The 26,703-nt window shown below is 30.3% G+C and overlaps 2 protein-coding genes, 1 long non-coding RNA gene and 2 other non-coding genes across 7 annotated transcripts; 3 read left to right on the top strand and 2 right to left on the bottom strand.

The window, feature by feature from the left end:
• Positions 1-817: 817 nt before the first annotated feature.
• On the bottom strand, positions 818-1,945 carry LOC146923038 (uncharacterized). Its single transcript, XR_015012686.1, has 2 exons — positions 1,354-1,945; positions 818-1,243 (listed from the first exon to the last, which is right to left on the bottom strand). It is a non-coding gene; the product is annotated as an uncharacterized LOC146923038 (long non-coding RNA).
• Positions 1,946-7,182: 5,237 nt separating this feature from the next.
• LOC146923037 (WAT1-related protein At1g43650-like) lies at positions 7,183-16,908 on the bottom strand. 3 transcript variants are annotated; one of them, XM_085715788.1, is made up of 8 exons: positions 16,764-16,908; positions 12,203-12,437; positions 11,175-11,237; positions 9,006-9,122; positions 8,671-8,917; positions 8,106-8,264; positions 7,736-7,887; positions 7,183-7,583 (listed from the first exon to the last, which is right to left on the bottom strand). In XM_085715788.1, exons 2-8 carry the CDS (start codon positions 12,412-12,414, stop codon positions 7,364-7,366), a joined length of 1,170 nt encoding a protein of 389 aa, XP_085571914.1. In that variant the 5' UTR covers positions 12,415-12,437; positions 16,764-16,908; the 3' UTR covers positions 7,183-7,363. The 3 variants fall into 3 exon arrangements, with proteins under 3 accessions (XP_085571914.1, XP_085571915.1, XP_085571916.1); XM_085715789.1 differs by lacking the exon at positions 16,764-16,908 and adding an exon at positions 12,716-13,014 and having other exon boundaries at positions 12,203-12,439; XM_085715790.1 differs by lacking the exon at positions 16,764-16,908 and having other exon boundaries at positions 8,106-8,249; positions 12,203-12,548.
• A 2,521-nt stretch (positions 16,909-19,429) lies between these two features.
• LOC146923034 (large ribosomal subunit protein uL6-like) lies at positions 19,430-22,144 on the top strand. Its single transcript, XM_085715787.1, has 3 exons — positions 19,430-19,922; positions 21,629-21,751; positions 21,871-22,144. Exons 1-3 carry the CDS (start codon positions 19,551-19,553, stop codon positions 21,952-21,954), a joined length of 579 nt encoding a protein of 192 aa, XP_085571913.1. The 5' UTR covers positions 19,430-19,550; the 3' UTR covers positions 21,955-22,144.
• LOC146923036 (small nucleolar RNA SNOR75) lies at positions 20,798-20,883 on the top strand. The gene has a single exon (XR_015013101.1). It is a non-coding gene; the product is annotated as a small nucleolar RNA SNOR75 (small nucleolar RNA).
• Positions 21,214-21,299, top strand: LOC146923035 (small nucleolar RNA SNOR75). The gene has a single exon (XR_015013104.1). It is a non-coding gene; the product is annotated as a small nucleolar RNA SNOR75 (small nucleolar RNA).
• Positions 22,145-26,703: the final 4,559 nt, after the last annotated feature.

Raw genomic sequence — 26,703 nt, 5'->3', positions numbered from 1 at the left:
CTCTATGTGTGTGTTTGGTTCAGCTTTGAATATAATTGATTCTGATAGAATTGATTCTGATAGAATTGATTCTGAGAGAATTGATTTATGTTTGGATACAATTATGTAAAATTGCTTTTAAATGTATAATTACTAAAATAGACATAGCTAAAGGATAATTGATAAAGAAGGAGAATTGATAAAGGGCAATAAAGGAAAATAATAGGTTGTAATAATAAAATATAATATTTACTGTGTATAATTGATTCTATAAAAGCTATAAGCTAGGATTTGTAGCTTCATGGAGAATTGTTTTTGGAGGATAAAAGCAATTCTGAAAAGCCAAACCAAACACGTTGTTTTTGGCTAGAATTGTTTTTGGCACCGTAGAGAATTGCTTTTGGCTGGGCAGAAGCTGAACCAATCAGGCCCATATTGTTATAAAATGCCATCAATCATTATGCAAAAGATTTTACATTCTTGTTTTTTTTCCCAACAACATTACCTTAAATTTGTGGCTGGTAATTGAGATTTTACTCTTAACTCTTTATTGTGATTCGTTATCACCAATCTAAAAAATATCAAACACCGATCTAAAAAATTCTTGCCAACACAACAAATATAAAATTAATTATCTTCTTTACTGTAGGAGCTATTTATAACTTTTTAGCGACATTCTAGGAGCTATTTATAACTTTTTAGCGACATTCTAGTTTTCCATATCTTCTAAAACTCAAGACCCGTTCTTAAAAAAAAAAAAAAAATATCCCAGCAAAACATCCGAGTATATTAAATATAATTAGAAGGTAAAATAAATATAAATTGAAATGCTAGAAAATGATAAGTGCGACAATATTTTTTTCATTATAGCCTTTGAATTAAGATGAAAATTATTTTTACCCCACCACTAAATTTATTTTTATAGGTGGTGGTGTTGAAAATAAGGTGTGATATGCCTAAATTGGATAACATGGCGGTACCTCCAAACTTTAGAGAGAATTAGACAATCTAAATAATATTGTTTACTGTCTTACCATTATCTTAGAGTACATAGTCATAAATGCATTGTTCATAAAACTTATTGAAAAAATTTAAAAATTTATTGTGTGGCAATTTAATAATTAAATCATCTTAAAAGTATGCCTCTAATTCTACTTCCAGGCCCACTGACATCTGTGTTTAACACACTTATAATAAGTATCTGGGTGCAAATTTTTCGTAGGTTTTGGACAATCATCATCAACTTCACAGTCAATAATATATGCTGAAATGAAAAATATAATAAAATAATGTTACTAAAGCATGATAATTTTTTTTTGTACAAACTATGAAGTAACTAAGGAAATTAAAAAAGGATAAATAAAAATGTCTTACCACCACCAACTTCCGTTGCAACAAGAAACAATGAGAGAAGTAGAATTATAGCAAAGAAAAACTTGAGAATTTTAGCCATACTTTTTTTCGTCTTTGCAAGCACAAAATAGAATATGATTTTATCTCTTTATAATGTATATAGTACATGCCCCTCCTAATAATAATTAAATGTTTTTTTAGCATTTATGAAGTTGTAAAAACTCTTCCATAAAATATATTAATTACTAAATATCTTTTAAGTGTATCAAGGGTTGTTTTTGTCCCTTTAGAACACCTAGTTCACATGATAGTAAAAGGAAATTGGTTAACCCTTCATGAGATTAAAGGGAATTTTTTTCTTTTTTAACCTTTTATTACTCCTGACTTTTTGTTACATTTTTTGAACCTTTCATTATAGTAATGTGATGATGGAATAACATTTAAAGGCAAATAAAAGGTCATTTAGAGGAGTTGTCAATGGTTTGAGGAACATCTTGTACTGTTTTCATTTGAGTCATTGTAATTCATTTTTATCCTAAATCATGCAACTCCATAGGTGTTTTGAGTTTTTTAGTGAGAAATCATGTAAAAAAATTAGCTCATTGTTGTGTTTTTATCAGCTCTTCGTTTTATTTTTTTATATCGCTTTTCACTACGAACTAAATGTTTTTTTAGACAACATCTAAAAATATATCAAATACTTCATAAATGCCAAAACAAAATAAAATGCCGTAAAATTAGAGAGCAATAACACTTGCGAAGTTGACTGAAATTTTAGCACCCCAAAACATCGTATGTCAAATGTAGCTATTGATAAAAAGAACAACAAAACAAAACAAAAAGTTGAGTGGGCCGCACGATCACAAATGTGTCTCACATCGGTTTCATAATCATGAATGCATCTCGCATGATATTGCATTATCAAATTCAATTCTGCAATCCTTTCAATCAATTCAAGAAATTTGACATTACTATATTGATATAATTTTTTTTTAATCTTTGAAAGACAAGATTAAGATTAATTTCTCTAGTAGACCCATTTTCAACTAAAATAGAATTTGTTTGGTTATGAAAATTATCTCAATTTTTTGGATAATAAATATCACAAATATTTTTAATATTAGTGAGGCACATTATTAGGAACAAATGACTCAAAAAAATATCACAAATTTCTTTGATAATAAATTTTTTGGCAAATTATTAAAAACAAACAATTTTTTTATAAGGAGGGTGTATATAGAAATCTTTGTGCTATATGAAGATATATATAACAAATTGCGCCAAAAAGCAAATAACATTAACATACTTCAGCTCAGCCTTCATCATGTCCATGTTTGGACATGTCGATGAACTTTGCTATATATACCCCCAAAAACCAAATATTTCTATATACACCCCCTCCTTAAAAAAATAGGTCCCCATATCGGCATGGGCCCTTGGCTGTCGCACCCCCGGCCTATGCCTAGGGCCGGCCCTGGTCATTCGTGGTTGTATTTGAGTAGGAGATCGGTGGCTTTTATGATATGGGATGTGTTTGAGAAAGACAAAGATGAGTCAATTTAGTGTTTTTGTTGTGTCGTTGAACACAATCGATTACAGAACAATATGTTTTTTCTTAAAAAAAAAATCAATTAAAGGACCAGTGTTTCTAGACCAGTAAAGTCAGTTAATCGGTTTGCAGATTTATATATTTTTTTTTTTAAAAAAAAAGGCATGTGGCTCAATGGTTGGGAGAGTACTTTAGGTGTGTTTTGTTGTGAAGAGAAAGTGATAAGAAAGAAAGTGGTGAGAAAGCGTATGGTGAGAGAGAAATATGTGAGAAATAAAGTAGATTTAATAGGTTGTTTGGGGGTAGCACTTTGGTGCCATTAATGGCACCGTGCCATTAAATCTGGGTCATTAATGGCACCAAGATAGATGTGTTGTGTGGCCCAGATGCAATGACAATGTGTTTGTGTGGCCCAGATTTAATGGCACGGTGCCATTAATGGCACCAAAGTGCTACCCGTTGTTTGGTATAAGAGAGATAGAAGAGAAATGAAGGAGAAAGAAGTGTTGATTGTTTTTAAAAGTACAATTATACCCCTAACCTAAAAATAACTTATAAAATTAATTTCATTTTTAATTTGTTCTCTATTAATTTAAGGGAATTTAAGTAAGTAAATCTATTAGTTTTCTCAAAAAAAAACAAATAAATTAGAACTCATTTTTTAATTAGAACAAAATGGGACAAGAGTGAAGAATAAATATTAGAAAAGCCCAAATTATCTACATCCTTGTTCCACTATCAGCTTCTCCTCATGTGCATTACCATCACCATTCGACATTCACCAATTCTTTGATTGATAATAAAATTAAAATATCTTCATCAGACGGTAAAGAAAGTATCTAAGCTAAGTTAGCACCAGTAACTCGTCATATATCATTTGCATCATCCTAAATATATTAAAATAAAAGATTAAATAAGTTTTTAGTTCCTATATGAAATTTTCAAATTTTGTTTTTATTCCCTTTTTAAATTTTTCTTCAAGTTTAAGTCCTCAAATATTTTTCATCGCACTTTTGATTTATACTTTAAGTAAAGATATAGAAAAAAAGAGAAATGAACATAAGAGATTTATAATTAATTCTTTATCAACCTGGTAGCTGCATGCATCTAGTCCATTCACCACCGAAGAATTTCCATTCTCATTAAATTGATTATAGAGACAAGAGTATTCTGTCAACTTGACTTTACTCTAGTTTTTTCAAAACCTGGGCTAAAATACATAATTGTTTTGAACTTTGTAGTGTTTGGTTTACTGTATCTTATTTTTCTTAAATGCTCTCTATAGAAGTAAACACCCTAATTTCTCCTGTACTACGTACAAGGAGAATTTTAAAACTAGAGCTTTAAAAATTCCAACTGTCTTTTTTGGTGGTGGTCGGGGTTTGAACCCCGGACCTTGCATATTTTATGCATTGTCCATACCAACTGAGTAAGCTCATGAGGACAAAATTCCAACTGTCTATGTTCGATTATGAGAATTTTAAAACTCATTCTCTAGACTAGATAATATTTTTGGCACTCAAAACAGCATATTATAATTATCCTCTAATGTGTTGCAATCGTTGTGTTCCTTCCGATGAATATAAGAATCTTATTCATTAGAAGCATTCTGAGGAACAATTCTAACTTCGACACAATTCTAAATCAAATTTATTTGGACACACACTCATAAATAAAAAAGAATTAAAAGAGAAAAGAATTAAACGATGTGACTTAAATCATTTCTCATATAATTTTTTATATTTGTATGTGTGCGTTAAAAATTTGTTTTATTTGGGGTTGTGGCCAAACAAAAATAACTCCATTGTGAGATGGTAGCTGGAAGATGGTGTAACCTTGAGTTACAAGAAACATTTGAATTCTTAGACACCAAAGAATATTGTTAGGTTTAATTGCATTTTTTATCTCTCAATATTATTGACCTGAGACTCAAACCCACCACACTAGTCAATTTTAAAAGAGGAATGCATGAAATTGGACGAATTAGTTTGCAGAATTTTATCTAGCTTATTGATTTTTTTTTTAAAACAAAGCAATTAAATTAGAATCAAAATATAAGATAAAAACACAATATCTAGCATAGCATCTCCGGCAATTGTTTGCCCATGATCTTACACCGTAGGTAGCTAGCCACCACCAACGCCTCGCCACTTCTATAAATTGTAACTGCTACCGCAACTTGATAACTTATTATTGTCGTTGTTATCGTGTGTGTCGTTGTTGCAGTGGCAGAGGCAAAAAAAACAACGTTTGGGTGAGCGACAAAGTTGATCATAAAAAAAATAAATTACATACCTTAAAAATTGAAAATAATTATCTACGTATTTTGAGTGATTTGAAAGTGTGATAATAATGCATGCTGCTGAGATGGAAAGATCATGGCCCAGGGTGTGATGGCCTATGCCTCATGTTTGTAGGGGCTTAAAAAAATTGTTCTTTTTTTATTAATAATATATATAATTGAGTATATTTGACACACAATATTTTGGAGTGTCAGCATATCTGATATATCAAAACATCTTATTAAGGTGATTTTGGATGATAACATATATGGGGTGCGAAAATATTATGATGTATAAGCAAGTTGTTTTATATAATGTTATCATGATGTTTTATATAAGAGAGTTGTTTTCTCAAAGTTTAAGATCCATAAAATGTCAAGCTAGTTTCAAGGGACACATAATTTGTGCAATTTATGCGAAAATGTTTTTCGCACATATAAGCATTTTCAATTTCTTTTTTCGAAGCATTTTCAATTTATTTTTTTGAACAAAGGAAGCATTTTCAATTTCAAAATGCAATGTTCTGGTCCAATAAATATTACATTTTTTGCAATTTGCTCCACCCTCACCCTTCATTTTGACTGAGTGATGTAGACCGCTCATTTTGACTCAGTGATATGGAAAAACCTAAGTGGATATATCTATGTCCAACATTTTTTTTGTAAGATATCCATCTATGTCCAACTTGACAAACAATGAAATAATATATGGATAAATTACAAAATTAACAACAAAACAAATTTATTGATGAAACTAATATAACAACCAAGGTTTGAATATTAACTTATTTGGTTCCACATGTTTTTCTTCTCCTATAATTTATTTATTTTATAGATTTAGAACATTTTATTAATAAAATCAATCCGTGAAACATCAACGTAGACAGGCTTTCTCCACTTTAAATTTCTACAAAAAGTTGTTGAGAGCCTAAATAACACATTGCATACACCAACATAAAATGAATTGTTAAGAGTTCTACATTAGATGAGATATTATTTAACAAAATGTTTATTAGTGGTGTAGTCATCACCTTATAAATTGATGATATTATTTAACAGAATGTTTATTAGTGGTGTAGCCTTCACCTTATAACAATAGAAACTACAACAACTAAAGGTGGAAAAAGAGATGGCTATTGGAAGAAGGCCGTCTCAAAATCTGTTAAAGGCCGGTCTTAAATTCTCCGTTGATCATGTTAGAAGGTTCATGAAGAAAGGTTGTTCTTCATAGAGTTCTTAAATTGGCGGGTAATGATGCGATAGTAGAGTCTGTTTGTTATATATTTAAAAGAAAATGTTTTTATTTTTTTATTTTTTAAAATGATATTTTTAAACTTAAAAAATAGTCAAATTTATTTATTATAAGTTAAAAAGAATTTTTACATTCATTATTTAAAATATTCATGGTTAGAGATTTTAAAGATAGAAAGATTTTAAAGATAGAAATCACTTTTTTTTTTCTAAAATAATATCTTTCAAAATGATTGTTATGAGAAACTATTTGGAATAGCTTCTTATTTTAAAGATTTTTTAAAATTTTATTATCCATAAAAAGTTGTAACAAAATGATGAAATATTTCTCATTTCACACAATTTTTTTAAAACATTTTCTTTAAAATTACTTATAACAAAATGATGAATCACTATAATAATTCATTTAAAAAAAAAGTATAGCACTTTTTTTTGTCAAATAATCTAGGTCTAACAACTACACCCTCCGGTCACTATTATAAGCAAAAATCCATTTTCTAGGTTCATTCATTAAATGTTGTATATATGTGGTCTATATTTAGGTTACATGCAACATTTAATGAATGAACCTAAAAAATGGATTTTTGCTTATAATAGTGACCGGATGGTGTAGACCGTAGAATCACACTTCTCGAGTGTATGTGAAAAAGTGAGAAATTTTAAATTCAAAAGTTTAATTCTAAATCCAAATACTTGAGATGTCGATAAAAACAAAATTAAACAAGGATTAATAAGTGCTTGTTTTTTAGAGCCAGTAACCATGTAAAACTTTTCAAAATAAGGCAACATAGCTTGACATCCAAGCAAGTGTTTAAACTAAAATACAAAAATGCCTGACCTTAGCATCCCACTACTAATATGTATACTTCATAGGTGAGAATTAATAGCAATAAATCAATATTAACTAACTTCATCTTACAAGCTAGTAGGACCTTGATTAATAATAACATTCAGATTTTCTCAGTTTTATTAATGTAAAGATGTACACTTTCATTTGGTAAATAACTTGGCACTACAACAGCTGATGATTGAGTCACAGTAGAGTGATCAGCCATACTTGTTGATAATTCTGCAACTGCTACATTTGTTTCAGGCAAACGAGGTACCTCATTCCTTTTACCCCATAAAAAGTAGTACAATCCCATTATGATCAAAACCATGCCTAGCAACCTGCACAAATAGGTTCTTGAATTAGTGATTCTAAGCTTGATTATCAAATAAACCATGCCTAACACACGTTTTCATATTAATCTTTAAGTTAAATCATTAAAGATATTTACAAATGAAAAATGTTGTAAAATGTGAAGGACATGAATTCATACGTTCCAACCCTTAACGGTTCGCCAAGTATGATAGCCTCGGATATGGCAACGAAAATAAGAGCCAGTGGATTGAACATCGGAGGATACGTAGGTCCTTTAATAGTAATTGCCCATGATAGTAAACAAAATGTAGCTGCAGTAGCCAATGCTCCCTACACAATTCAATTCAATTCAATTCAATTCGGAGTACATTGTCAAAACAAATCACAAAAATAGTTTATAATGTTTAGGAAACAAGCTACTCTTAAGTTTCACATTTGATCATAATATAGTCCAAATAGTTATAACTTACAAGTTTGAATCTACCTAATGATATACTTAATTTCAAATATAAATTTTAAGTTAAGAATGATTCAGTAAATGATTTTACCGAGTAAAGTATAGTAATAAGCTGAAGATTCCACTCTAATCTCCAAGCTTCTTTACTTTGATTTACGCATACGCCTATTACAGCTGACTGAATCGCCGCCATAACACATGATAGCATGGTTCCCCAATACCTCAACGGAAATACCTTCACCAATTTTACCTGTTTACATTGAAAACATATATACTTAATACGAATAAAAATCATATATTCACGGTTTTCTCATCACTTCCACCATGGTGCTAGCTAGTTGTGATGAAAGCTTTCGCATATTAGTTATTTGTTTCACAATAAATGTTAAAAAACTTGAAGTGTAACTAAATTTTTCCCATATCAATTGAGTATTTCAAACTGTGAAAACTAATTACTCGTAGTACTACATGGACCATAGGAGTTTTAACGCTCTTGTATTTTCAAAACTATATGCAAACTCATTTTATTCAAGTGTTTTTAGATATATTCATTAAAAAATAATAGTGGATGATGTCCTAAAGAATCAGGCTAAGAATAAAAAAAAAAAAAAAAAAAAAAAAAGAGAATCACATATGAAAAGTAGGAAGAGACATACTTGAAGAATAAACCAAGCAGTGTAAGAACAGCATGCTCCAACCAAAAAGAATGTGCCTCGAAGCATGTGAGTTTTGTGGGCTGCAACAGCACTAATCTCTGCAGAATGGTGAATATGATGATGATGATGGCCAATAAAAAATTCCTTCCCTTTGTAAAGACTGGTAGCTAATGCTCCACCAACACACATAATAGCCCCTATACATTTAGCTCTACCACCCCATGTTCCAATCTTCAAATTCTCCATTCTACAGTAATTAATACAGAAATTTTATATATGTCAGATTAATTTATTTATGTAACTAAATAAAATTTGTCTTAAATTAATATAGATACCTGAATATTATAGAGGTTAAGAATGTGCAAATAGGTACCAAGTTGAGAAAATTGACTGAATAAGCAGCAGTTGTGTCTCGAAGACCATAATAGAATAACCCTAGAGCCATTGTCATCCTGTCATATATATGTATAAACTTTGTTAGAAACTGATGTAAAATTGGCTTGATTTTTATAATATATAAACTATATATCCTGTTAAGTTATCAAATATTATAAAAATATTTGAATTAACCACAACTAAATTTTAAAATGTACATATAATTATTGATCGAAGTTAGTGCCTATTAGAAATTGACCTCTCATAACACAGGTTTTTTATAGGCACTGACATCGATCAAATGATTAAAAAAACGTAAATGTTTAACACTTGTGCTGCACTATATTAACACTATATTCAGGTTTTGTTAGGACTGCCATTAAGTGACATTTTACAATATTTATCTTTCTAAACTATTTCCTGCCCTATGGCTATTGTCTAGGAACACTAATAATAAACATTTCTTTTTCTACTTTTGTTTCCTGAATTGATGTTGTGAGAAACGTGTTACCTTTAAGGAAAATGGCAGATCATGATGTTGCGATGTTGAAATGGACTAGCACTTCAAAATAAAATAATGCCTATAACTAATTATTCTTTTACATTGCATATTTGCATGAGAAGTCAGAGATAGTGATGGTAAGAATTAAAAGGCACATGGTACAGGATGTGAGTGTTGTAAATTTCATATTCCAAATTCAATTCCTAAGAGTTAATGAACAATTAAATATGAGGGACTATAATATATGGTCTTGTATTATAATCGGTTGGCAATAATAATTGTTAACCTAAACCGTAACCATTCTTTAAGAGTTCCATATCAAAATCACCTTCAAATCTATAATCTTACTTCAAAATTCTCTATTCTATTTTGACACATTATCTCAAAACATAGTATAAGAAGTATATATTGGTTAAGTACATAAAATGGAAATGATTGCTAAAACTGTATTTAGGAGAACTAGTATATATTGGTTTTGTGAATAAAATGGAAATCATTTGCAAAAAGTTTTATGCAATATCAACAATTTCAAATTTGAAAGTAATGACTTTCATTCCCAATACAGACAAAAAACTTATGCTAAACCATGTGTTTATTACCATACGAAATTTGCCAAATGTAAATTACAAATGCATGATAGTCCACAAACTAGATTATGGCATTGGCTAGCTTAACTTTCTCATACTTCCTTACTGTAATTAGAAATGATGCTATGGTTATAAACTTTTAAAAGAAAACAGCTCAGATTCACTAATCAAAAGATTACATGTGGAACCAAAATAATTGGTAACTTTAATCACAACTTTAATTAAGTGTATGGTGGAAGTGGTTTGAATTATAACTAAATTCTTAAGTGACACAAAATAGATTTAGGAAGAGACGTGAATCGCAATATGATTGATTACTTTTAATATAACCACTTTTAATACTATTTATAATAAAGGATGAAGTCACGTAGTATATATTTACCCCACTAATTCATTCAAAAATATCAACATTAAACTTTTCAAGTGAGCTTTTTTGGTTATCATCTATTTCTATTTTATTTGTAGAGGACAATTGAATAAATTTACTTGAAAAGTTTAAATATGAATATTTTTGAATGGACTCGTTGAGTAAATACATACTAACAGACTTCATCTTTTACTATAAATACACCTAACTTTTAAAAATTTAGTTTTTTCGCTCAAATCAAATCGGATTTCAACTCACTTTTTCCACTCGTGTATTCTATATATTAAACATTACTTGTGCAGTTTGTGCTTATAAAAAATATTGTATATTACTTGTTTTGTGTAATTCATATCAAATTCTTCAAATGAAATATTTTACTACCTTATGTTTTGGTTTCATTTATTAGTTTTCTACCTTATGTGCAACCCTATGTTTTAGATTCATTTGTTTCACTCGTATATGAGACTAGCATATAACCAATTATCTCACTTATATCTAGATGTTCATTTCCAAGAGAGAACTTTAGTTAAGGCCAGATTTTTTATTATCATTGTATCATTGAGTGGTAGTTCAAATTTAATCTTGGAAGGAGAAGATCTAGTTTTCCAAAAAAAAAAACAAGGAATATTGAAACTAAAATAATTAAAAAGAGAACAAGGAATGTTATGCTTACCCCACTAATCCGTTAAGGAAAAGCCAAAACCAAACACTCCAATTGAATTTCTTCTCCTTTTCTCTGCAAACATGCATAAGGAACCAATAGATTTCATAACAAACAAATTGATCCAACATTTTTTATTTAAACATTAGTATGTATACTTACAATTAATTGAAGATTAAAATAAGCTAGTACAAAGTAGTGTAGTAAATGTTAATAAGGTGTTAACACAAATAAAAACTACTCCCTCTAGTCTTGTTTTTTAGGACTAGTGGATTAAATACCCCAAGGAAAACGATATACAAGACGAGTCTGCAATTAATTAAGGAAGAGCCATATATTCTGGAACTACATAAAAAATTGCGTAGTATCTTAAAATAAAAAGACTATATTTAGCTAGAGTATCTGCAACTTAATTTGCCACTGGATAATATCGTTCCACATGATAGTGCCTACATCATCATCATAGACTCTATGTATCACTTGGACTAACCCAAAAAAGATACATACATTTATATCAAATATAAATACATTTGTTTGTATATTCAATATTTGTATCACGGTACTTTTTTTATTAGCATTTTTTGTAAATGCAAAAAGATGCTTATTAAAAGGAATATATAAATAAAATAACTTACATTTAAACTATAAAATATAAAATAATTTACATTTAAAGACCTAAGTGGTAACTATTTATGAAAATGTGTATATTAAGTGCATTAGAAATCAAAAATAATTTAACAAGATAACATATGTGCAACCACACCCAATATGTTATAAATAATAATAATTAAGAAGAAGTTTTTTTTATAGAATACTAATTTACAAAGTTTTTCAAAATTAATTAATTTTACATATTAGGAAACTAAAAGGGTTTGTGAATAGGAGGAAAAAAAACTAAAGGGCTGGGAAAAATTGAAATAAAAAAGACATGAACACAGAACAAAAATGGAAGTGAAGTGCATGGGAAGGAGCACTATACTTATACTAGCTAGATTAATGAAACAATTTGCAAATAAAATATAGAATTGAAAATGAATTACCTTTCAAAATAGAGTGCAAATGGAGCAACACAAATAGCAGCAACAATATGTCGATAAGCAATGAGTGCAAAAATGTAAGTCCCTTGAACCAAGATGACTCTTGATAGAAGTTGCATCCCAGTTGCAAAAATTTGCACTAATAACATGCTAAGAAGTGCTTGTGAAGATTTGAACCATTCCTTCAAACCTTGAATTCTCTCCGTGTTACCCATGTTTGTTATCTTATCTTTGTGATCTCTAAGGAAGAAAAAAAATGAAAAGAGAATAAACAAAAACTATATGTGCTGTGCTCAACTCAACTCAAGAAATTAAGAGGTCAAATATAAGATCGAGGCCATAATTATTTGGCTTGGTATTTGAATAGTTTTGCTATGAGAAAAACAAAAGTCAGTTGAAGAAATAAATGCTGCAAATAAATTGAAAAACAAAAAAAAAAAAAGATATTTGGTGACAGGTGCTATGCATTAGAGGAGAATTAGTTTGTGTCAGCATGTCAATGGTCTTGTTGTTTACCTTCATTACGTGTTATTCGTGAGAAGGATAAAAACAATCACAACACTTAACAAAAGTAGAAAAAAGTTCCCTTCATAAAAAACAATTAGAAAAAAGTTAGAAAAAATAACATGGATGCTTGTAGTTAAAGAATCATTTATGTTCATCCCAAAATAAACAAATGATTTCTGAATTTTTTTAATGAAAAAGTTGTAACATCTATAATATGGGGTTTTCAACACTGATTCCTTCCAAAATTATAGACAGAAGTGATACTTGAAATGTTAATGTAATAAGTGGTTAAAAATTTAGTTCATGTACATTAATATTATAAAATTAAGCGGAATATATAATCATAAAAAAAGCTATTATGAAGTTGTCTTGACAAAAGTTGAAAATACAGTATAACCATATATGATAAGAAGTTGAAAATACAGTATAACTATATATAAGTAAGAGGTTGTGTTAACAATTATCACAAGTTATTTTACTCAAAAAAAAAAAAAATTATCACAAGTTATTCCACCTACTATTATTACCCTTACTCGATATAACTTTAAATATAAGCAACATGAAAATTTATTTAATTATAAAAGTAAAATATAATTTACAATTATTAAGAATCAAAGATAATCTCATTTAATTTACAATTATTAAAAAGATTATTAAAAAGATTTTTCGAGTCCGACTAGTGTCTTTTATTGGTGTTTTTTGAGCCTTAAAAACTCTCCTACTTTGGACTTAGGCACTATGCTCTCGCCTTATAATTTTTTAATTAAAAATAAATAAATCGGAAATGTTAACTTGTGCCTTTAAAGCATAAGTTAATGATTTAAATATAGAAAAAAAATTATTGGAATGTGTGCATTGCATTTAATATTTAACTTTTTAATCATTTAAATACACAAAATTTTAGAAAAAATTTCTTCTTTTAGGATTTTTAACATGTTCCATAAAGGCACAAGTTAATATTACCCTAAGCTCAAGCAAAACTTTTTCAAATGTATCAAATGTTTTAGAGAATAGGTTGTACTCCAGTGACATTATGACGGGAATATCACATGACATTAGGGCTGGAAATGAGTCGAGTCGAATCGAATTCATCTGAGCTCGGTTCGACTCGATAAGAATTGACTCGGTTCGAAACTCGACTCGAGTTCGATACGAACCATTTTTTTAACTCGAGTTCGGCTCGTTTAAAGTTCACGAACAACTCGGTTCGGCTCGTTAGGTTCAACTCGTTTGCTCGAGTAACATAATTCAAAAGTTTTTTTTTCTGTTTTTGTCAAAAAATATATTTTGACCTTTTGATTTTATTTATAAAAAAAAAACAACAAAAATTGAACTCATTAAATTATGGAAGTTGAAGACCACAGGAAAAAAGCAACGACCTTATAGTTACTAATGTTGTGATGCCCTTATGCTTCTCTTTATAATAACTCTTCTTCACTGATGTGATTGAACTCACCGATGTGGGACAAATTTTAGTACATATGCGTTGTTAAAACTTAAAAGCCTAAGCCTGCATTTGTATATTATTAGCTTCTTTTTTTCTCTCTTTTCTTGTAATTATTCTTGTTAATTGTTAATTATTTTCTCTCTTTTCTTATAATTATTGTTAATTGTTAATTAAATTAGTAATATTTTCTCAAAAAACAAGTACTTAAATATGAGAGGAAGGTTGTAATAAATTAGATATTTCATGTTTTAATATTTAAGTTTGCACTTTATTAAATTTTACTAAACCAATAAATAAATATAAATATGTATATATATTATCGAGCCAGCTCATGAACCAACCGAGTCGAACTATATACTGCTCAAGTTCGGCCCATTTATTTAACGAACTTAATTTTCAGCTCAAGTTCGGCTCATTTGATTCATGAACCAAGTTCAACGAGTTAATTGTCGAATCGAGTTCCGAACTATTGTCGAGTTGGTTCGGTTCATTGCCAGCCCTACATGACATTAATCAATTTAATTGTGACACATATATCAATTCCTTCTCTTTCACAACCTTAATGTTTAAAAGATGATATTATCACCCATCACATATCAATTCCTTTTTCTGCTTCTCTTTCACAACCTTTAATGTTTAAAAGATTATATTATCACCCATCACAATTGAATTAGTCGTCAATGTCATATGACATTATATGTCACAAGAGTAAAATACCTAATGAATGGTTTACTAATACACCTTATTAGGCTTCACTAAGTGTTACCACCGCCAGAGCACTTATATTTGTCTATAATATGTATTATTCATGGCTTAGCACATTTCGTGAAAGGAATTGTTGTTTGGTGTCGTTCTAAGTTTTAACTAAGAATTAATGTATTCTAAATAAGGAAAGTACTTATCATTTAAAAAGATTTCTATCAAAAAGTTAAAACGTGGAAGAAACAATATGTATGTCAATAAAAGATAATGGAAACAAGTAGGGTTGGTTTCTTGAGCCAATATTGGTTAATATGGCCAAAACAAGCAATGTCATTGTAGCATAATAATGAGTTAGGCTTACACGGCTAATTAGACTTTTCTTTATTTATTTTTCTTTCTTCTTTTTTCTTTTTACTTTCAGCCTACTCTCTTGTTACTATAGATGATTTTACTTGTACCAAAATGATAATAAATTTTAAAGTATCTAGGTAGAGAATAAATTTGCATGAGATAGCTTACTCCCTCTAAAAATAAAACTTACTCCTTAAGCATGGGACACGTTTCTTGTGTGATATATAAGTTCAAGTGTTTGGATTCTATTTTCATTTTTCATCGTTATCTTTTTAAATTTAATTTTTATTAGACACATGAGATTCGAGTTTTCTTGAATTATATAAATCACGTAAATATTATCTTTTTAAATATAATTTTTATTAGACACATGAGATTCGAGTTTTCTTGAATTATATAAATCACGTAAATACTATTGATTTGATTCTTTAGATTGAATTACCACATTCTTTGAACAATGCATCAACATAGTTTGATGTATTCAAGAAGTCATTTGTAGGCTGTTAAAATTTTCTCACAATTTTTTTTTTGTTGTAAAAGAAATAGGTGTAATACAGTCCTAGATTTAGTGAGTGAATACATGACCGATTACAAAGAATTAGGTGTAATAAATCGCTAGGGGCGCTCGCAATTACCGTTATAGTTACGATAGTATCTTCATTTGTCTCAAATTAGATGTTCTTTTTGTGTTTTATGGTTATCAAGGAAATAGTTAGCAGTGTTTATTTTAAGGGTAAAATGTATTTTAAGGAAATACATCAACTATTTCTGCGAAGATTAGATCTTCCTCCAAAAATACCTTAAAGATTTGAAATAGTTGATGTTGTAGGCGTTGTTCGTCGGCCGAGCTTAGTTTCTTTTTTGTTTTCTTGTTTTTATTTCTTTTCCATTGCATCAAACAAAAACTATGAGAGATGAGGTTGAATAAACACCGTAATTATGGGCTCAGAGATTAAAAAAACAGCACATGATGTTTGTTCTCCGTATTAGTGGCTCCATTCATCCTAGTTTTTAGCTTCTCTCACGTTCATTTTTGTTGCGCTCGTTTTCTGTTTCAAAATTTTTGGCTATTGAATTTGTTACACAGTTCACATACCTCTTCAGTCTTCACTCCTCCCTTTCGTCCCTTTTTAATTTGCCCTTAATTCCTACACTCATTTGTGCACCTAAATTCTTAATTTGCATTCATTTCCTACCCTGATTTGTGCATCTAATATAAAAAATGTGTTTAGAGTTCAATGATCGAATTTACTAGGGAATAAAATCCCTTTTTTCTTCGGTTGAAATATTCATACAAAAGATGAGTATCGAGTAGTCCATTTCCACTATGCATGTTCTTGATAAATTTGTTACTCTAAAATCTTTAAACTTTGCGTGAGACCCCAAATTTTCTTTAGACGCTCCTCACTTGATATGAAACATTATTTACACACATAGTTCTACCCCTTTTTTATTTGTTCAAATTCTAGTGCACATAATCAAATTTGTATGATGATAGTGTATATAATACTAAACATATTAAATCAACAATTTATAGGATCGGGATTCGGGACTAACCTCTTTTGCCAAAATTAGAATCGGGCAACTTCAAAAGTCTCAAAAACTGATTGATCTGAATTGGTTGAGATATTCATGAGACCCCATTTTTTCAACACGTGCTTGAAGAATCAAATTCAATTAACAATCGCAACAATTCATCAATCTGTACTGGTCAAAAAGAAAACATTCATCAATATGTAACACAGGTGAACAATATATAAAAACAAGTGTAGAATCAATTCTTTTTTTTTTTTTTTTTTTTGCTTCGACTATATAAAAATGAAAGAAAATTATTACTAGAAGTTAACTAAAACCAAGTGAATAATATACCTTGAGGACTTCGGCTGGAGGGATTTACATGAGCTCTTGATTTTATAACCAACCAATGTATGGGTTATATATAAATGAGTTTTAACTGAAATGAAAAGAAAGAAGGGAAGAAATGGCAAAGAGGTTTAGGTTAACTACGTAACCGAAGAGAAAAAGAAAACTACAAGATCATGATATAGTATAGTGAGTGCCTTGAAGACAATCCAGTCACACAAAAAAAAAAGTTTGAAAGAAAATAAGGTATATCACAATTCCAGTAAAAAGAAACTAGGTCTATCCAATTGTATGTTCTTTTTGACACTCGCATGTGTATGTTTAAACTTATGGTAAAAAAATAAATAAAAAAAAAAAGGTGTATGTTTGGCTCAATTTTTAGAGGACCAAAATTGATTATGATTATATTTGATTACTGTTAAGTAAAATTAATTCTATTTGAACCAATAATTTGTAGTTTTTGATTTTTTTTTTATCAATTGTAGTTTTTGATTCTAGAATTGATTTTCACACATAATTTATAATTCAACCACTTTTACACGAATATATCTAAACACAAATCACTTTTAATCAAAGTCAATTTTCTTCACCACACACCCAAACACACTATTTTAGAGTATCATGTGTTGCCTAACAAGAAAAAGTTTTTACTCCATTAAGCATCTCTGTATATTTTCTTCTTAAAGGTGTTTGGGATATATTTAGTGGCAGAGCCAACAATAGTTTTATGGAGGGACCATACTTGTACAATATATACATATATTTTCATTAAATACTTACTTATATATAAAGTTGTAGCTCAAGTGGTTTGGGTGTTTTTATATTTAAAGGAACCTAAATATAAAAACACCCAAACCACTTGACCTACAATTAAGGAACCAATTGTAGTTCATTTTGCTCGCAGGGATCAAACTCATGACACATAGCTCATAGGCATGCTGCTTCACCACTACACTGGATGTATACGCTTGAAATCTAAATGCAAATGTTTTTATTAACAATAAAAAATGGAATATAGCAACAGAGTTAGGAAATCTCCCAAACATAAGGTGTGCCAAGAAGACCTCAAATAATCACAATCAGTCAATGCTACAGAAGCAATTAGCCAATGCCCAAACAAATCAAGGGGCTTGACCACCACGAACTAAATCTGAAAATAAAGTTAGCGTTACTAGCCTTAAGACACCACATAACGAATCGTGTTTTACTTTATTTAACAATTGGGATATGGAATTTCGTACATTATCAAACAGTCTATTATTACGATCATTCTGTATAGTCCAAGCACAAAGTAGGCAAAATAGTTGCAAAAATGAGCGCCTTGCACTCAAACCACCCGCCGAATAAGTAAACTGATACAAATGATATGAGATGCTAAGAGGGTCTGGTCCTAACACACCAAGCCAGGACCACACTGTATGCCATAATGAGCCGTAAAAGTTGCAAGATAAGAATAAATGATGAGAAGTCTCCAAATGATCACAACCCGCCAAACAGCCTGCATCAACATCTGTGATAATGTCGCGATCCAACAAGTTTGACCTTATAGGCAACCGATCCCGCAATAACCTCCAAGCAAAAATTGAAACTTTCAGAGGAACTTGTTTATGCCGATTCAAATCCTCTGCGTGATCAACCTGAGTAGTGTCCTGAGATGTTAAAAGGTGGTATGCACAACGAACTGTGTAGCCTGCACAAGGATCTAGCTGCCACCTCTAGGAATCTGTAACATTAAACTGCAAAGAAACACTGTCAAGTAATATGACACACTCCCCTAACATATCCTCCTCTAAAATCCACAATCGTCTCCTCCACCTCCACGCTTCCCCCCTCATCCCACCGATAGCTGACATTAGTGATACAGTACAAGACTTGTCAACCACTAGCTCAAATAAACTCTTAAAACGCACTCCCAAAGGCACTCTTCCTAACCACGGATCATGCCAAAAAAAAGGTCTTCCGCCAGACACAATCTTGAAACCAACCTCCACCAACGCCACCTAAACCATCTTGAATTTTAGCATCAAATAATAACAACAACAACAAGAAACACATGATATTTTGTTAAAATAATAAGGAATGACTCAAAAGTACTTGGATGGGATGATACGAATCCCTTTCAACTTAATCATACGTAATATATTCAAATTCAGTCTTGAAAATACAACAATGTTAAATATCTTTAAAATAAAGTATTGTCGTTCATTATAATCATATTCCGATCACAGTATTAGTCTTTGCATTTGCGTTCAAAATATACTCAGTCAGAAAAAAGGGGTGTATAATTTACAAGGGTTTGTGAACAATAATCTCCTACTTCTTTCATACACAACACATCTAAGACCGGATTAGAGTGGGCCAATAACAATGATTTCACTCTCATATATAACCCCTTTTTTCTAAAACCCTAATCCTAAAACCCTATTCATCCACGCAGAAAGCTTCACCTCTGCATTCCCGCCGGCGGCGAGAAAGAGCAAGATGAAAACCATCCTCTCTTCCGAAACAATGGACATTCCCGACGGAGTAAGCATCAAAGTCCACGCCAAACTCATCGAGGTTGAAGGTCCAAGGGGTAAATTGGTGCGTGATTTCAAACATTTAAACCTTGATTTTCAGTTAATTACTGATGAAGAAGGGAAGAAGAAGCTAAAGGTTGAAGCTTGGTTTGGATCAAGGAAAACCTCTGCTGCTATTCGTACTGCTCTTAGTCATGTTGATAATCTCATCACTGGTGTTACCAAGGGTTACCGTTACAAGATGCGTTTTGTTTATGCACATTTTCCAATTAATGCTAGTATTACGAATACTAATTCTGCTATTGAGATTCGTAACTTCCTTGGTGAAAAAAAGGTACTTTATTGTTTTAATTTCGTTTTTTGTGTGTTTATTTGATTATTAGTTGTTTGTGTTTTTTAGTTGATTTTATGATTGTTAGTGTTATTGTTGTGATTTTAGAAATGGGTTGTTTTTTGGTTAATGATCCATTTTAGTAGTTACTGTGCTTTTGTATAATGTATCATGAGATGATTGTTTAAGGTATACACCCTCCAGTCACTATTATAAGCAAAAAAACTACATTTTAGATTCATTCATTAAATGATTATGTGGTTTATAATAAAGACCACATACATCATTTAATGAATGAATCTAAAATGTGGTTTTTTGCAGTATGCTTTAGGGTTATTATTGTGTAATTGCTTAGTTCTGAGGTTAAGAGAATTTGATATTGATTATAAGATTATTCATGATTGGGAAAACTCAGATTTATTTGAATGAAATTGGTTTGGAAGCTTTTATGTATTATGCATAAGGTTGTGAAGGTAGTTTATGATAAAACAGCTTAGGAAGATACACTTTTTGTTAGCGAAAACTTATGAATTAACATATAAAAGTTTATTTATTTGCATAAGCTGTTTTTCATAATAAGCTGGAAAATAAGTCAGACCCATAAACTGAAAAATAAGACTTTTCTAATAAATACTTGTCTGTATTCTTAGATTTTAGATTGTTAGATGAATAGTCTTGTAGATGTTTTTTGAGTTGAGAGGAACCATGTTTTTGACTTTATTACGTGCTTGTCATGTTTTCTTATTGGGTGCATAGTGTGATTGGTGGTTTGAAGCTTTGGTGTTTTCATTTTGGTTAATGTAACATCTTTTTGTCTGTGTTTCTTTAATTTATTTGCTTGATTTTTTTAACAAGCTAAAGCGTCTAAGAAGTGGTTTTCTCTGTGATGATGAACAATTGATGACGAGTCTGAATTATTCCATTCTTAACCCTGATGACATATTGAGGCATTTGTCTGAGAGGATTCCACTTTTCCTTCCAAATATTGTGCATTTTACATGAATTCTGATTATATGTATTTTTAGATTTTGAGTTGATTAGTCTTGTTCTCTTTACATAAATAGTCATGTACATGTTTCTCTTACCTGAGAGGAACCAAGTTTTTGACTTCATTACACGATTGTTCTTATTTTTTACTTGGTGCACAGTGTGATTGGTGTGCATTTCACAAGAATGTTTTTGTACAATCTTAGTTTGGGGCTTCTTTATTTTTGTTTTGGTTAATGTAACATGTTTTTGTTTATATGTTTGTTTTATTTATTTGCTTGATTTTTTAAGGTCTAAGAAGTGGTTTTCTCTGTGATGATGAGCAATTGATGACGAGTCTGAATTATTCCATGCTTAACCCTGATGACATATCGAGGCATTTGTCTGAGAGTATTCCACTTTTTCTTTAAAAAATTGTGCATTTTACAACATTTCAAGCCAATGTTCATATGTACTTTAAGATTAGATCTATTACTTTTAAGAATTAGTTTTGGGGTACATACTCTAGATAATTCAATGTCTGAAGAATTTATACAATTCTATAACAATCAACATAATTATAAATCTTTATTAAGCAGAAAAGGTTTACCAAGATTATTGTTGGAATGAATGGAATTCAGTTATATATGTTGTTAGTTAACACAGTAAAGATGGAATTCCTTTTAGTTTTTAGACTCTTTATTTATCAAATTTAAATTTGTATTTGGTTGTCACCTTTGCAGGTGAGAAAAGTTGACATGCTTAACGGAGTCACTATCCTTCGATCTGAAAAGGTGAAGGATGAGTTGATTTTGGATGGAAATGACATTGAACTTGTCTCCAGATCTTGTGCCCTTATTAACCAGGTCTGCAGTTCTTTCCTGTGTATACTTACATGTGTGCTTTATAGTCATTTCCATTCTCTTGTTTTGATTTTGACGGTCTCAGGTTTTAATTTTAATTTCTTGCTTTGATTGCGCAACAGAAATGTCATGTTAAGAAGAAAGATATCCGGAAGTTCCTTGATGGTATCTATGTTAGCGAGAGGGGAACCATTGCTGAAGAATAGATTGTGAGCAAATAGGAACATTGATATTAGTTTGATTGGGAACAATAATAGCTTTTTTGGATTAATCGACAATTTTGTGTTGCCAAAGTTTATCTTTCTGGAAGATTTTATATGAAATTTTTAATTGCTATTGATATTACATACATTATGGAATATTCTTTTTGATTTGGTGCTATCACTTATTTCAGAACTGTGTACCCCATCATAACTCCTTGTCTGCAAAACTTTGTAGAACAGGTTGTCACACGCCCAATACTTGTCATTTACATTTTGCAATATAAAATTATTTTAGTTGAAAGATGTTATGACAAGCCAAACAAATAATTGCCACCTCTGTTTCCTGTCATCTACCCCACATTCAGAAAGAAACTTTGATCCGTAGATGTAATTATCTAGTTATGGTAGTTAATGTGACTAATAGCAACTCAGCTGTGAACTGTTTATTGAGATTGTCTTAATGCATATATATGATTTATCTGCATTGAGAATTTAAGATTGATGTTAACGTGAAAACATTAGTTGTAAAATTGTTGAGTTAATCATGTAGTTTATTGTTGTCCTGCGCTTACTTTTAATGTCAAGTTTGTTTTGCATTTTCAATTTCGTGAATATAGAAAAGAGGATTGATGTAAATCCTGTGTTCTGTTGGTGTCACATCAAATCCTTCGAAAGTTAAGAGGGAGCATTTTAAATGTGCAAGTAAAAATTAAATTGGATCTGGACCAGTTTATTAAATAGGTGCACCGGTTTTTGTAACTATGAACTAAAGATTCACAGTTGTCATCTGAGCATAGCTCAGTTGGTAGGACAATGCATTATTATATGTAGGAGGCGGGGTTCGAACCTCAGACACCCCACTTATTCACCTTGTAAGGTGTATTTTAGCCACTAGATTACCTGACAAAAAAAAAATCACAGTTGTTCATGAAGATCATAGAGGCACTTTCTCACAAATGATTTTTTTTTCCCAGTTGCAATCTCTTATGAAAGTTAGACCCCTAGGCTAATCTGTATCAATTGAAAAATAAATAAGAGCGCTTTCCCCATCATTTCCGTCCAGAGCAAAAACCAATGTGTTTTCTATCCATGAAAATGTGCATTTGGAGAAAATCATGTGTATTTGTCGTCCACAACATTGCATTCAGGAGGGATCAGTTTTTCAGAAATGGTTGAGGGATAAAAGCAACTCTTAAGATAAATTAAGTTTAACCACAAAATTATTACACTGTTTTGCGAAATAGGTTTTACAAAATATCATGATAATATTATCTATTTAAGAAAATGTCCAGTTCTTTCAAAAAAAAATGTCTAGTCTAGTTTGGACCTCATCTAAGGAATTTAATGTCAAACCTTTAAGTGACTAATCTCAGTACAACCATAAAAAACAGTGATTGATCTTCTCCCTCCTTTGCTCAAGATTGTCAAATAAAATACACGAATATTATATTAGATTTGACAAGCTTTTTGTTACTAAAAAAAATATTTCACAAGTTTTTTACCTCATTTTATTTCCTCTTAAATTATTGGACCATTCAAAAAAAAAAATTATGAACTGAAAAATACACTTAAACAAAATTATCTCATGAGGGCTAAAATAATCCTGATGGTCTAGCCCCGTCCGTAATCTGAAATAATTGTTATAAAAAAAAGGAAATTCTACACTGCAGTCACCTAAATGATTTTTCCAATAAAGTCAAATCTTTTAAATCAGTTTGTTCAAAAACCGGCTTTAAAAGTCTAATTAAAAATATGGAATTCATTAAAGGACCAACAGGAAAGCTTATCCTACAACCTTTTATTCTATGTCCAAATTATCAGGATATTACACTAGTAAAAGCACAAATTAGATGGTGTGAACAAACGTCTGAATATTTTTTACAAAAATATTTATATGAAAGCCAAGATACTGAAGATCATTTTTTATATAATGAATATAAAGAATTAGCTATAGACTTAAAGGACAAACTTAAAGCATTAGCTAGATAATTTTATAAATGAATGAAGAAAACAATACACTCACAACTAGAGTCAAAGCTTTGCTTGACGAAACCAAGAAATTAAATGAGAAATTTGAAAGACAAATTTCTTTTCTTGAAACCTTACCTCAAATCTTTAAACAAAATAGTTTATTTACGAAAGATTATGAGCAAGGATTAGAAAGACCCCATGAAACCTGGGCAAATATGGAAAAAGATTTTCCGTGTTACAACAAAAATGAGAATCAGAAATATCCTCATATATATCATTCTTTTAATCCTCAGTTAAACAATATAACTGATATGATTAATTATATCATAAAAAATTGTTGTTGTAAGCAAAATCATTCTCTTCAACTTAAAGAAGGGGGAAAGAATAAGGAAAAAATCGAAACATCTTTATTTACTCACTATAAAAAATGAGTATAGAAGAAAACATAGAGTATCAACTCGAAAAATTAGACCAACTTATGGCTACTTTAGACATAAGTGAAAAAGATTCCATTAAGGAAGAACCTGAACCTAAAGATCTAGAAGACTTTGTCTACGACTTTAGTTCTGATGACGAATCAAAAGACGATGGAAATTTCGTTAAAATAGAACAATTACAAATGGGCGAAAGCTCAGGAACAAAAAGAGGACCCTCTTATAATTGGAATACAGATTTCCATAGAGAATTTTCCCAAGCTAAATACCAAAAGATTCCAATGAGTTATATTCCTAAACATAGTGTAAATGATGGAAGTGGAATTCTAAATATTGATTGTGTTGACAATCTAGTTCAAGCCATAAGAAGTTGGTATAATAAAAATATTATCCAAATACAGTTAGATAGTGATTTAAAAAATCTAACTCCAAAACAGATTTTTAATTATCTTTTGTGTAGAACAGAGGGTAATGCATATAAATTCTTAGCTGAAAAACCTGACGAGGAACAAACTGCAGAAAATAGTATAGGAATGATTAATAAAGTCTTTGAATGGCTTTTAAATGAGTTTAAGGGATGGCAAGATACGGTAGACTCAAATATCGCCTTTAATACCGAAAAATTATGGAGAATAATGAATTTATCCATATGTAATCCTTGTTACATAGAAAATTATATTTGTGAATTCTCACAATTATATTATGATTTAAATAAGGAAACCAGAGATAGTCAAAAGGTTGTCGAATTATTTTACCTAAAATTACCTATGGCAATGTCCCAAATAATTCAGACCGAAGTTAATAATGCAGTTTCCTCAGGAAAAGTTAAAAATACTTTAGGAGCTAGAATTTCTATTCTTAGAAATTGGATGCAAGAACAATGCCTAAAGAAACAATCAAAACGAGATGCTCAAATAGGATTATGTTGCGATAAAATCCAAGGAAGAATTGGAGCATATGGTTGTGAAAAAACTAGGAGAAAAAGAAAATATCCTAGAAGAAAGAAATTTAAAAGATTTGCCTATGATAAAAAGAAACATAGGAAGAAAAGATTCTATAGAAGAAAAAGGGAATACCCTAGAAAAAATAAAACCTGTCCCAAAGGAAAAAAAATCATGTACATGCTGGCTATGCCATGAAACAGGACATTATGCTAATGAATGCCCAAAGAAAGTTTCTAAAGAAAAGAAACAAGTCTTAAACATGATCTATAGAATAGGTTATGAACCAGTAGAATCAGATTCAGATTCTGATTGGGAGCAACAAAGTTTCTATGAACTTTGTACAGATTCCGAAGATGAGAAAAACCAAGATTTTGAGTAAAGGAAACCCTAGTGCTACCTTTATCAAAATAAAACTTCGTAAGAAGGAAATTTTAGCCTATTTAGATACAGGTGCAACATTATGTTTTGGAAAACGAAACATATCAAGAAAATGGGAAAGATTAGAAAAACCCAAAGAAATAATTGTTGCAGATAAGTCAAAACATCAAATATGGTTTGTTTTGAGAGACATTTCAATTACTATAGAAGGTTGTGAATTTTTCATACCAACAATTTATCTCCATGATTCAGGATTAGATTTAATCATTGGAAATAACTTTTTAAAGCTATATGCACCGTTTGTGCAAAATGTTAAAACTATTTCTTTGCTTTGGAAAAATTTAGCAAACCCCAAAGAAAAGACGAAAGTTATAACGACAAAAATTATAACTAGAAATGAAATTATTCAATTAATTTCTGAAAATCTTATAAACCTAAAAAGTATTTGGGAGGAAAGAAAATTCTTTTTAAATCTTGAAGAAATAGAACAAAAACTTGATACTGTATGTTCAGAAGATCCTTTGGATAATCTGAAGAATACAAATCATGAACTTGTTATCATTAAATTACGAGATCCCAATAAGGAGATTAATGTAAAATATAAAATGCCTTATTCAGTTCAAGATAAGTTAGAATTTCAAAAAGATATAAAAGAACTTCAAGAAAAGAAGTTAATTACTCCATCCGCAAGTCCACATTCGGCACCTGCTTTTTATGTGACAAATCACAATGAAATAAAAAGAGGAAAAGCTAGAATGGTGATAAATTATAAGAAACTCAATGATGCTACAATCGGAGATTCTTATAAATTACCACGAAAAGATTATATGTTGCAGAAAATAAAAGGATGTGATTGGTTTTCATCATTTGATGCAAAATCAGGATATTATCAAATACGGCTTTCTGAAGAAACTAAGCCTTTAACAGCTTTTTCATGTCCACAAGGACACTACCAATCGAATGTTCTTCCATTTGGATTAAAACAAGCACCATCTATATACCAAAGATTTATGGATAATGCTCTC

This window comes from Medicago sativa, chromosome 5, assembly GCF_051527215.1.
Source record: "Medicago sativa cultivar Bolivia chromosome 5, Bolivia_mono, whole genome shotgun sequence".
NCBI lineage: Eukaryota > Viridiplantae > Streptophyta > Magnoliopsida > Fabales > Fabaceae > Medicago > Medicago sativa.
Note: the sequence above shows the minus strand (reverse complement) of the source record. Positions and strands in the feature narration are given on the sequence as shown.

Bases quoted from the DNA above. Each gene is read 5' to 3' on its own strand.
- LOC146923037 (XM_085715788.1), bottom strand. From the start codon at position 12,414: ATGGGTAACACGGAGAGAATTCAAGGTTTGAAGGAATGGTTCAAATCT. The intron at 11,238-12,202 runs GTAATTCATTTT...GCATGTTTGCAG, and splicing joins TTTGCACTCTATTTTGAAAG to AGAAAAGGAGAAGAAATTCA. The intron at 7,584-7,735 runs GTATGAATTCAT...CTATTTGTGCAG, and splicing joins GAACCGTTAAGGGTTGGAAC to GTTGCTAGGCATGGTTTTGA.
- LOC146923034 (XM_085715787.1), top strand. From the start codon at position 19,551: ATGAAAACCATCCTCTCTTCCGAAACAATGGACATTCCCGACGGAGTA. The intron at 19,923-21,628 runs GTACTTTATTGT...TCACCTTTGCAG, and splicing joins ACTTCCTTGGTGAAAAAAAG to GTGAGAAAAGTTGACATGCT. The intron at 21,752-21,870 runs GTCTGCAGTTCT...ATTGCGCAACAG, and splicing joins CTTGTGCCCTTATTAACCAG to AAATGTCATGTTAAGAAGAA.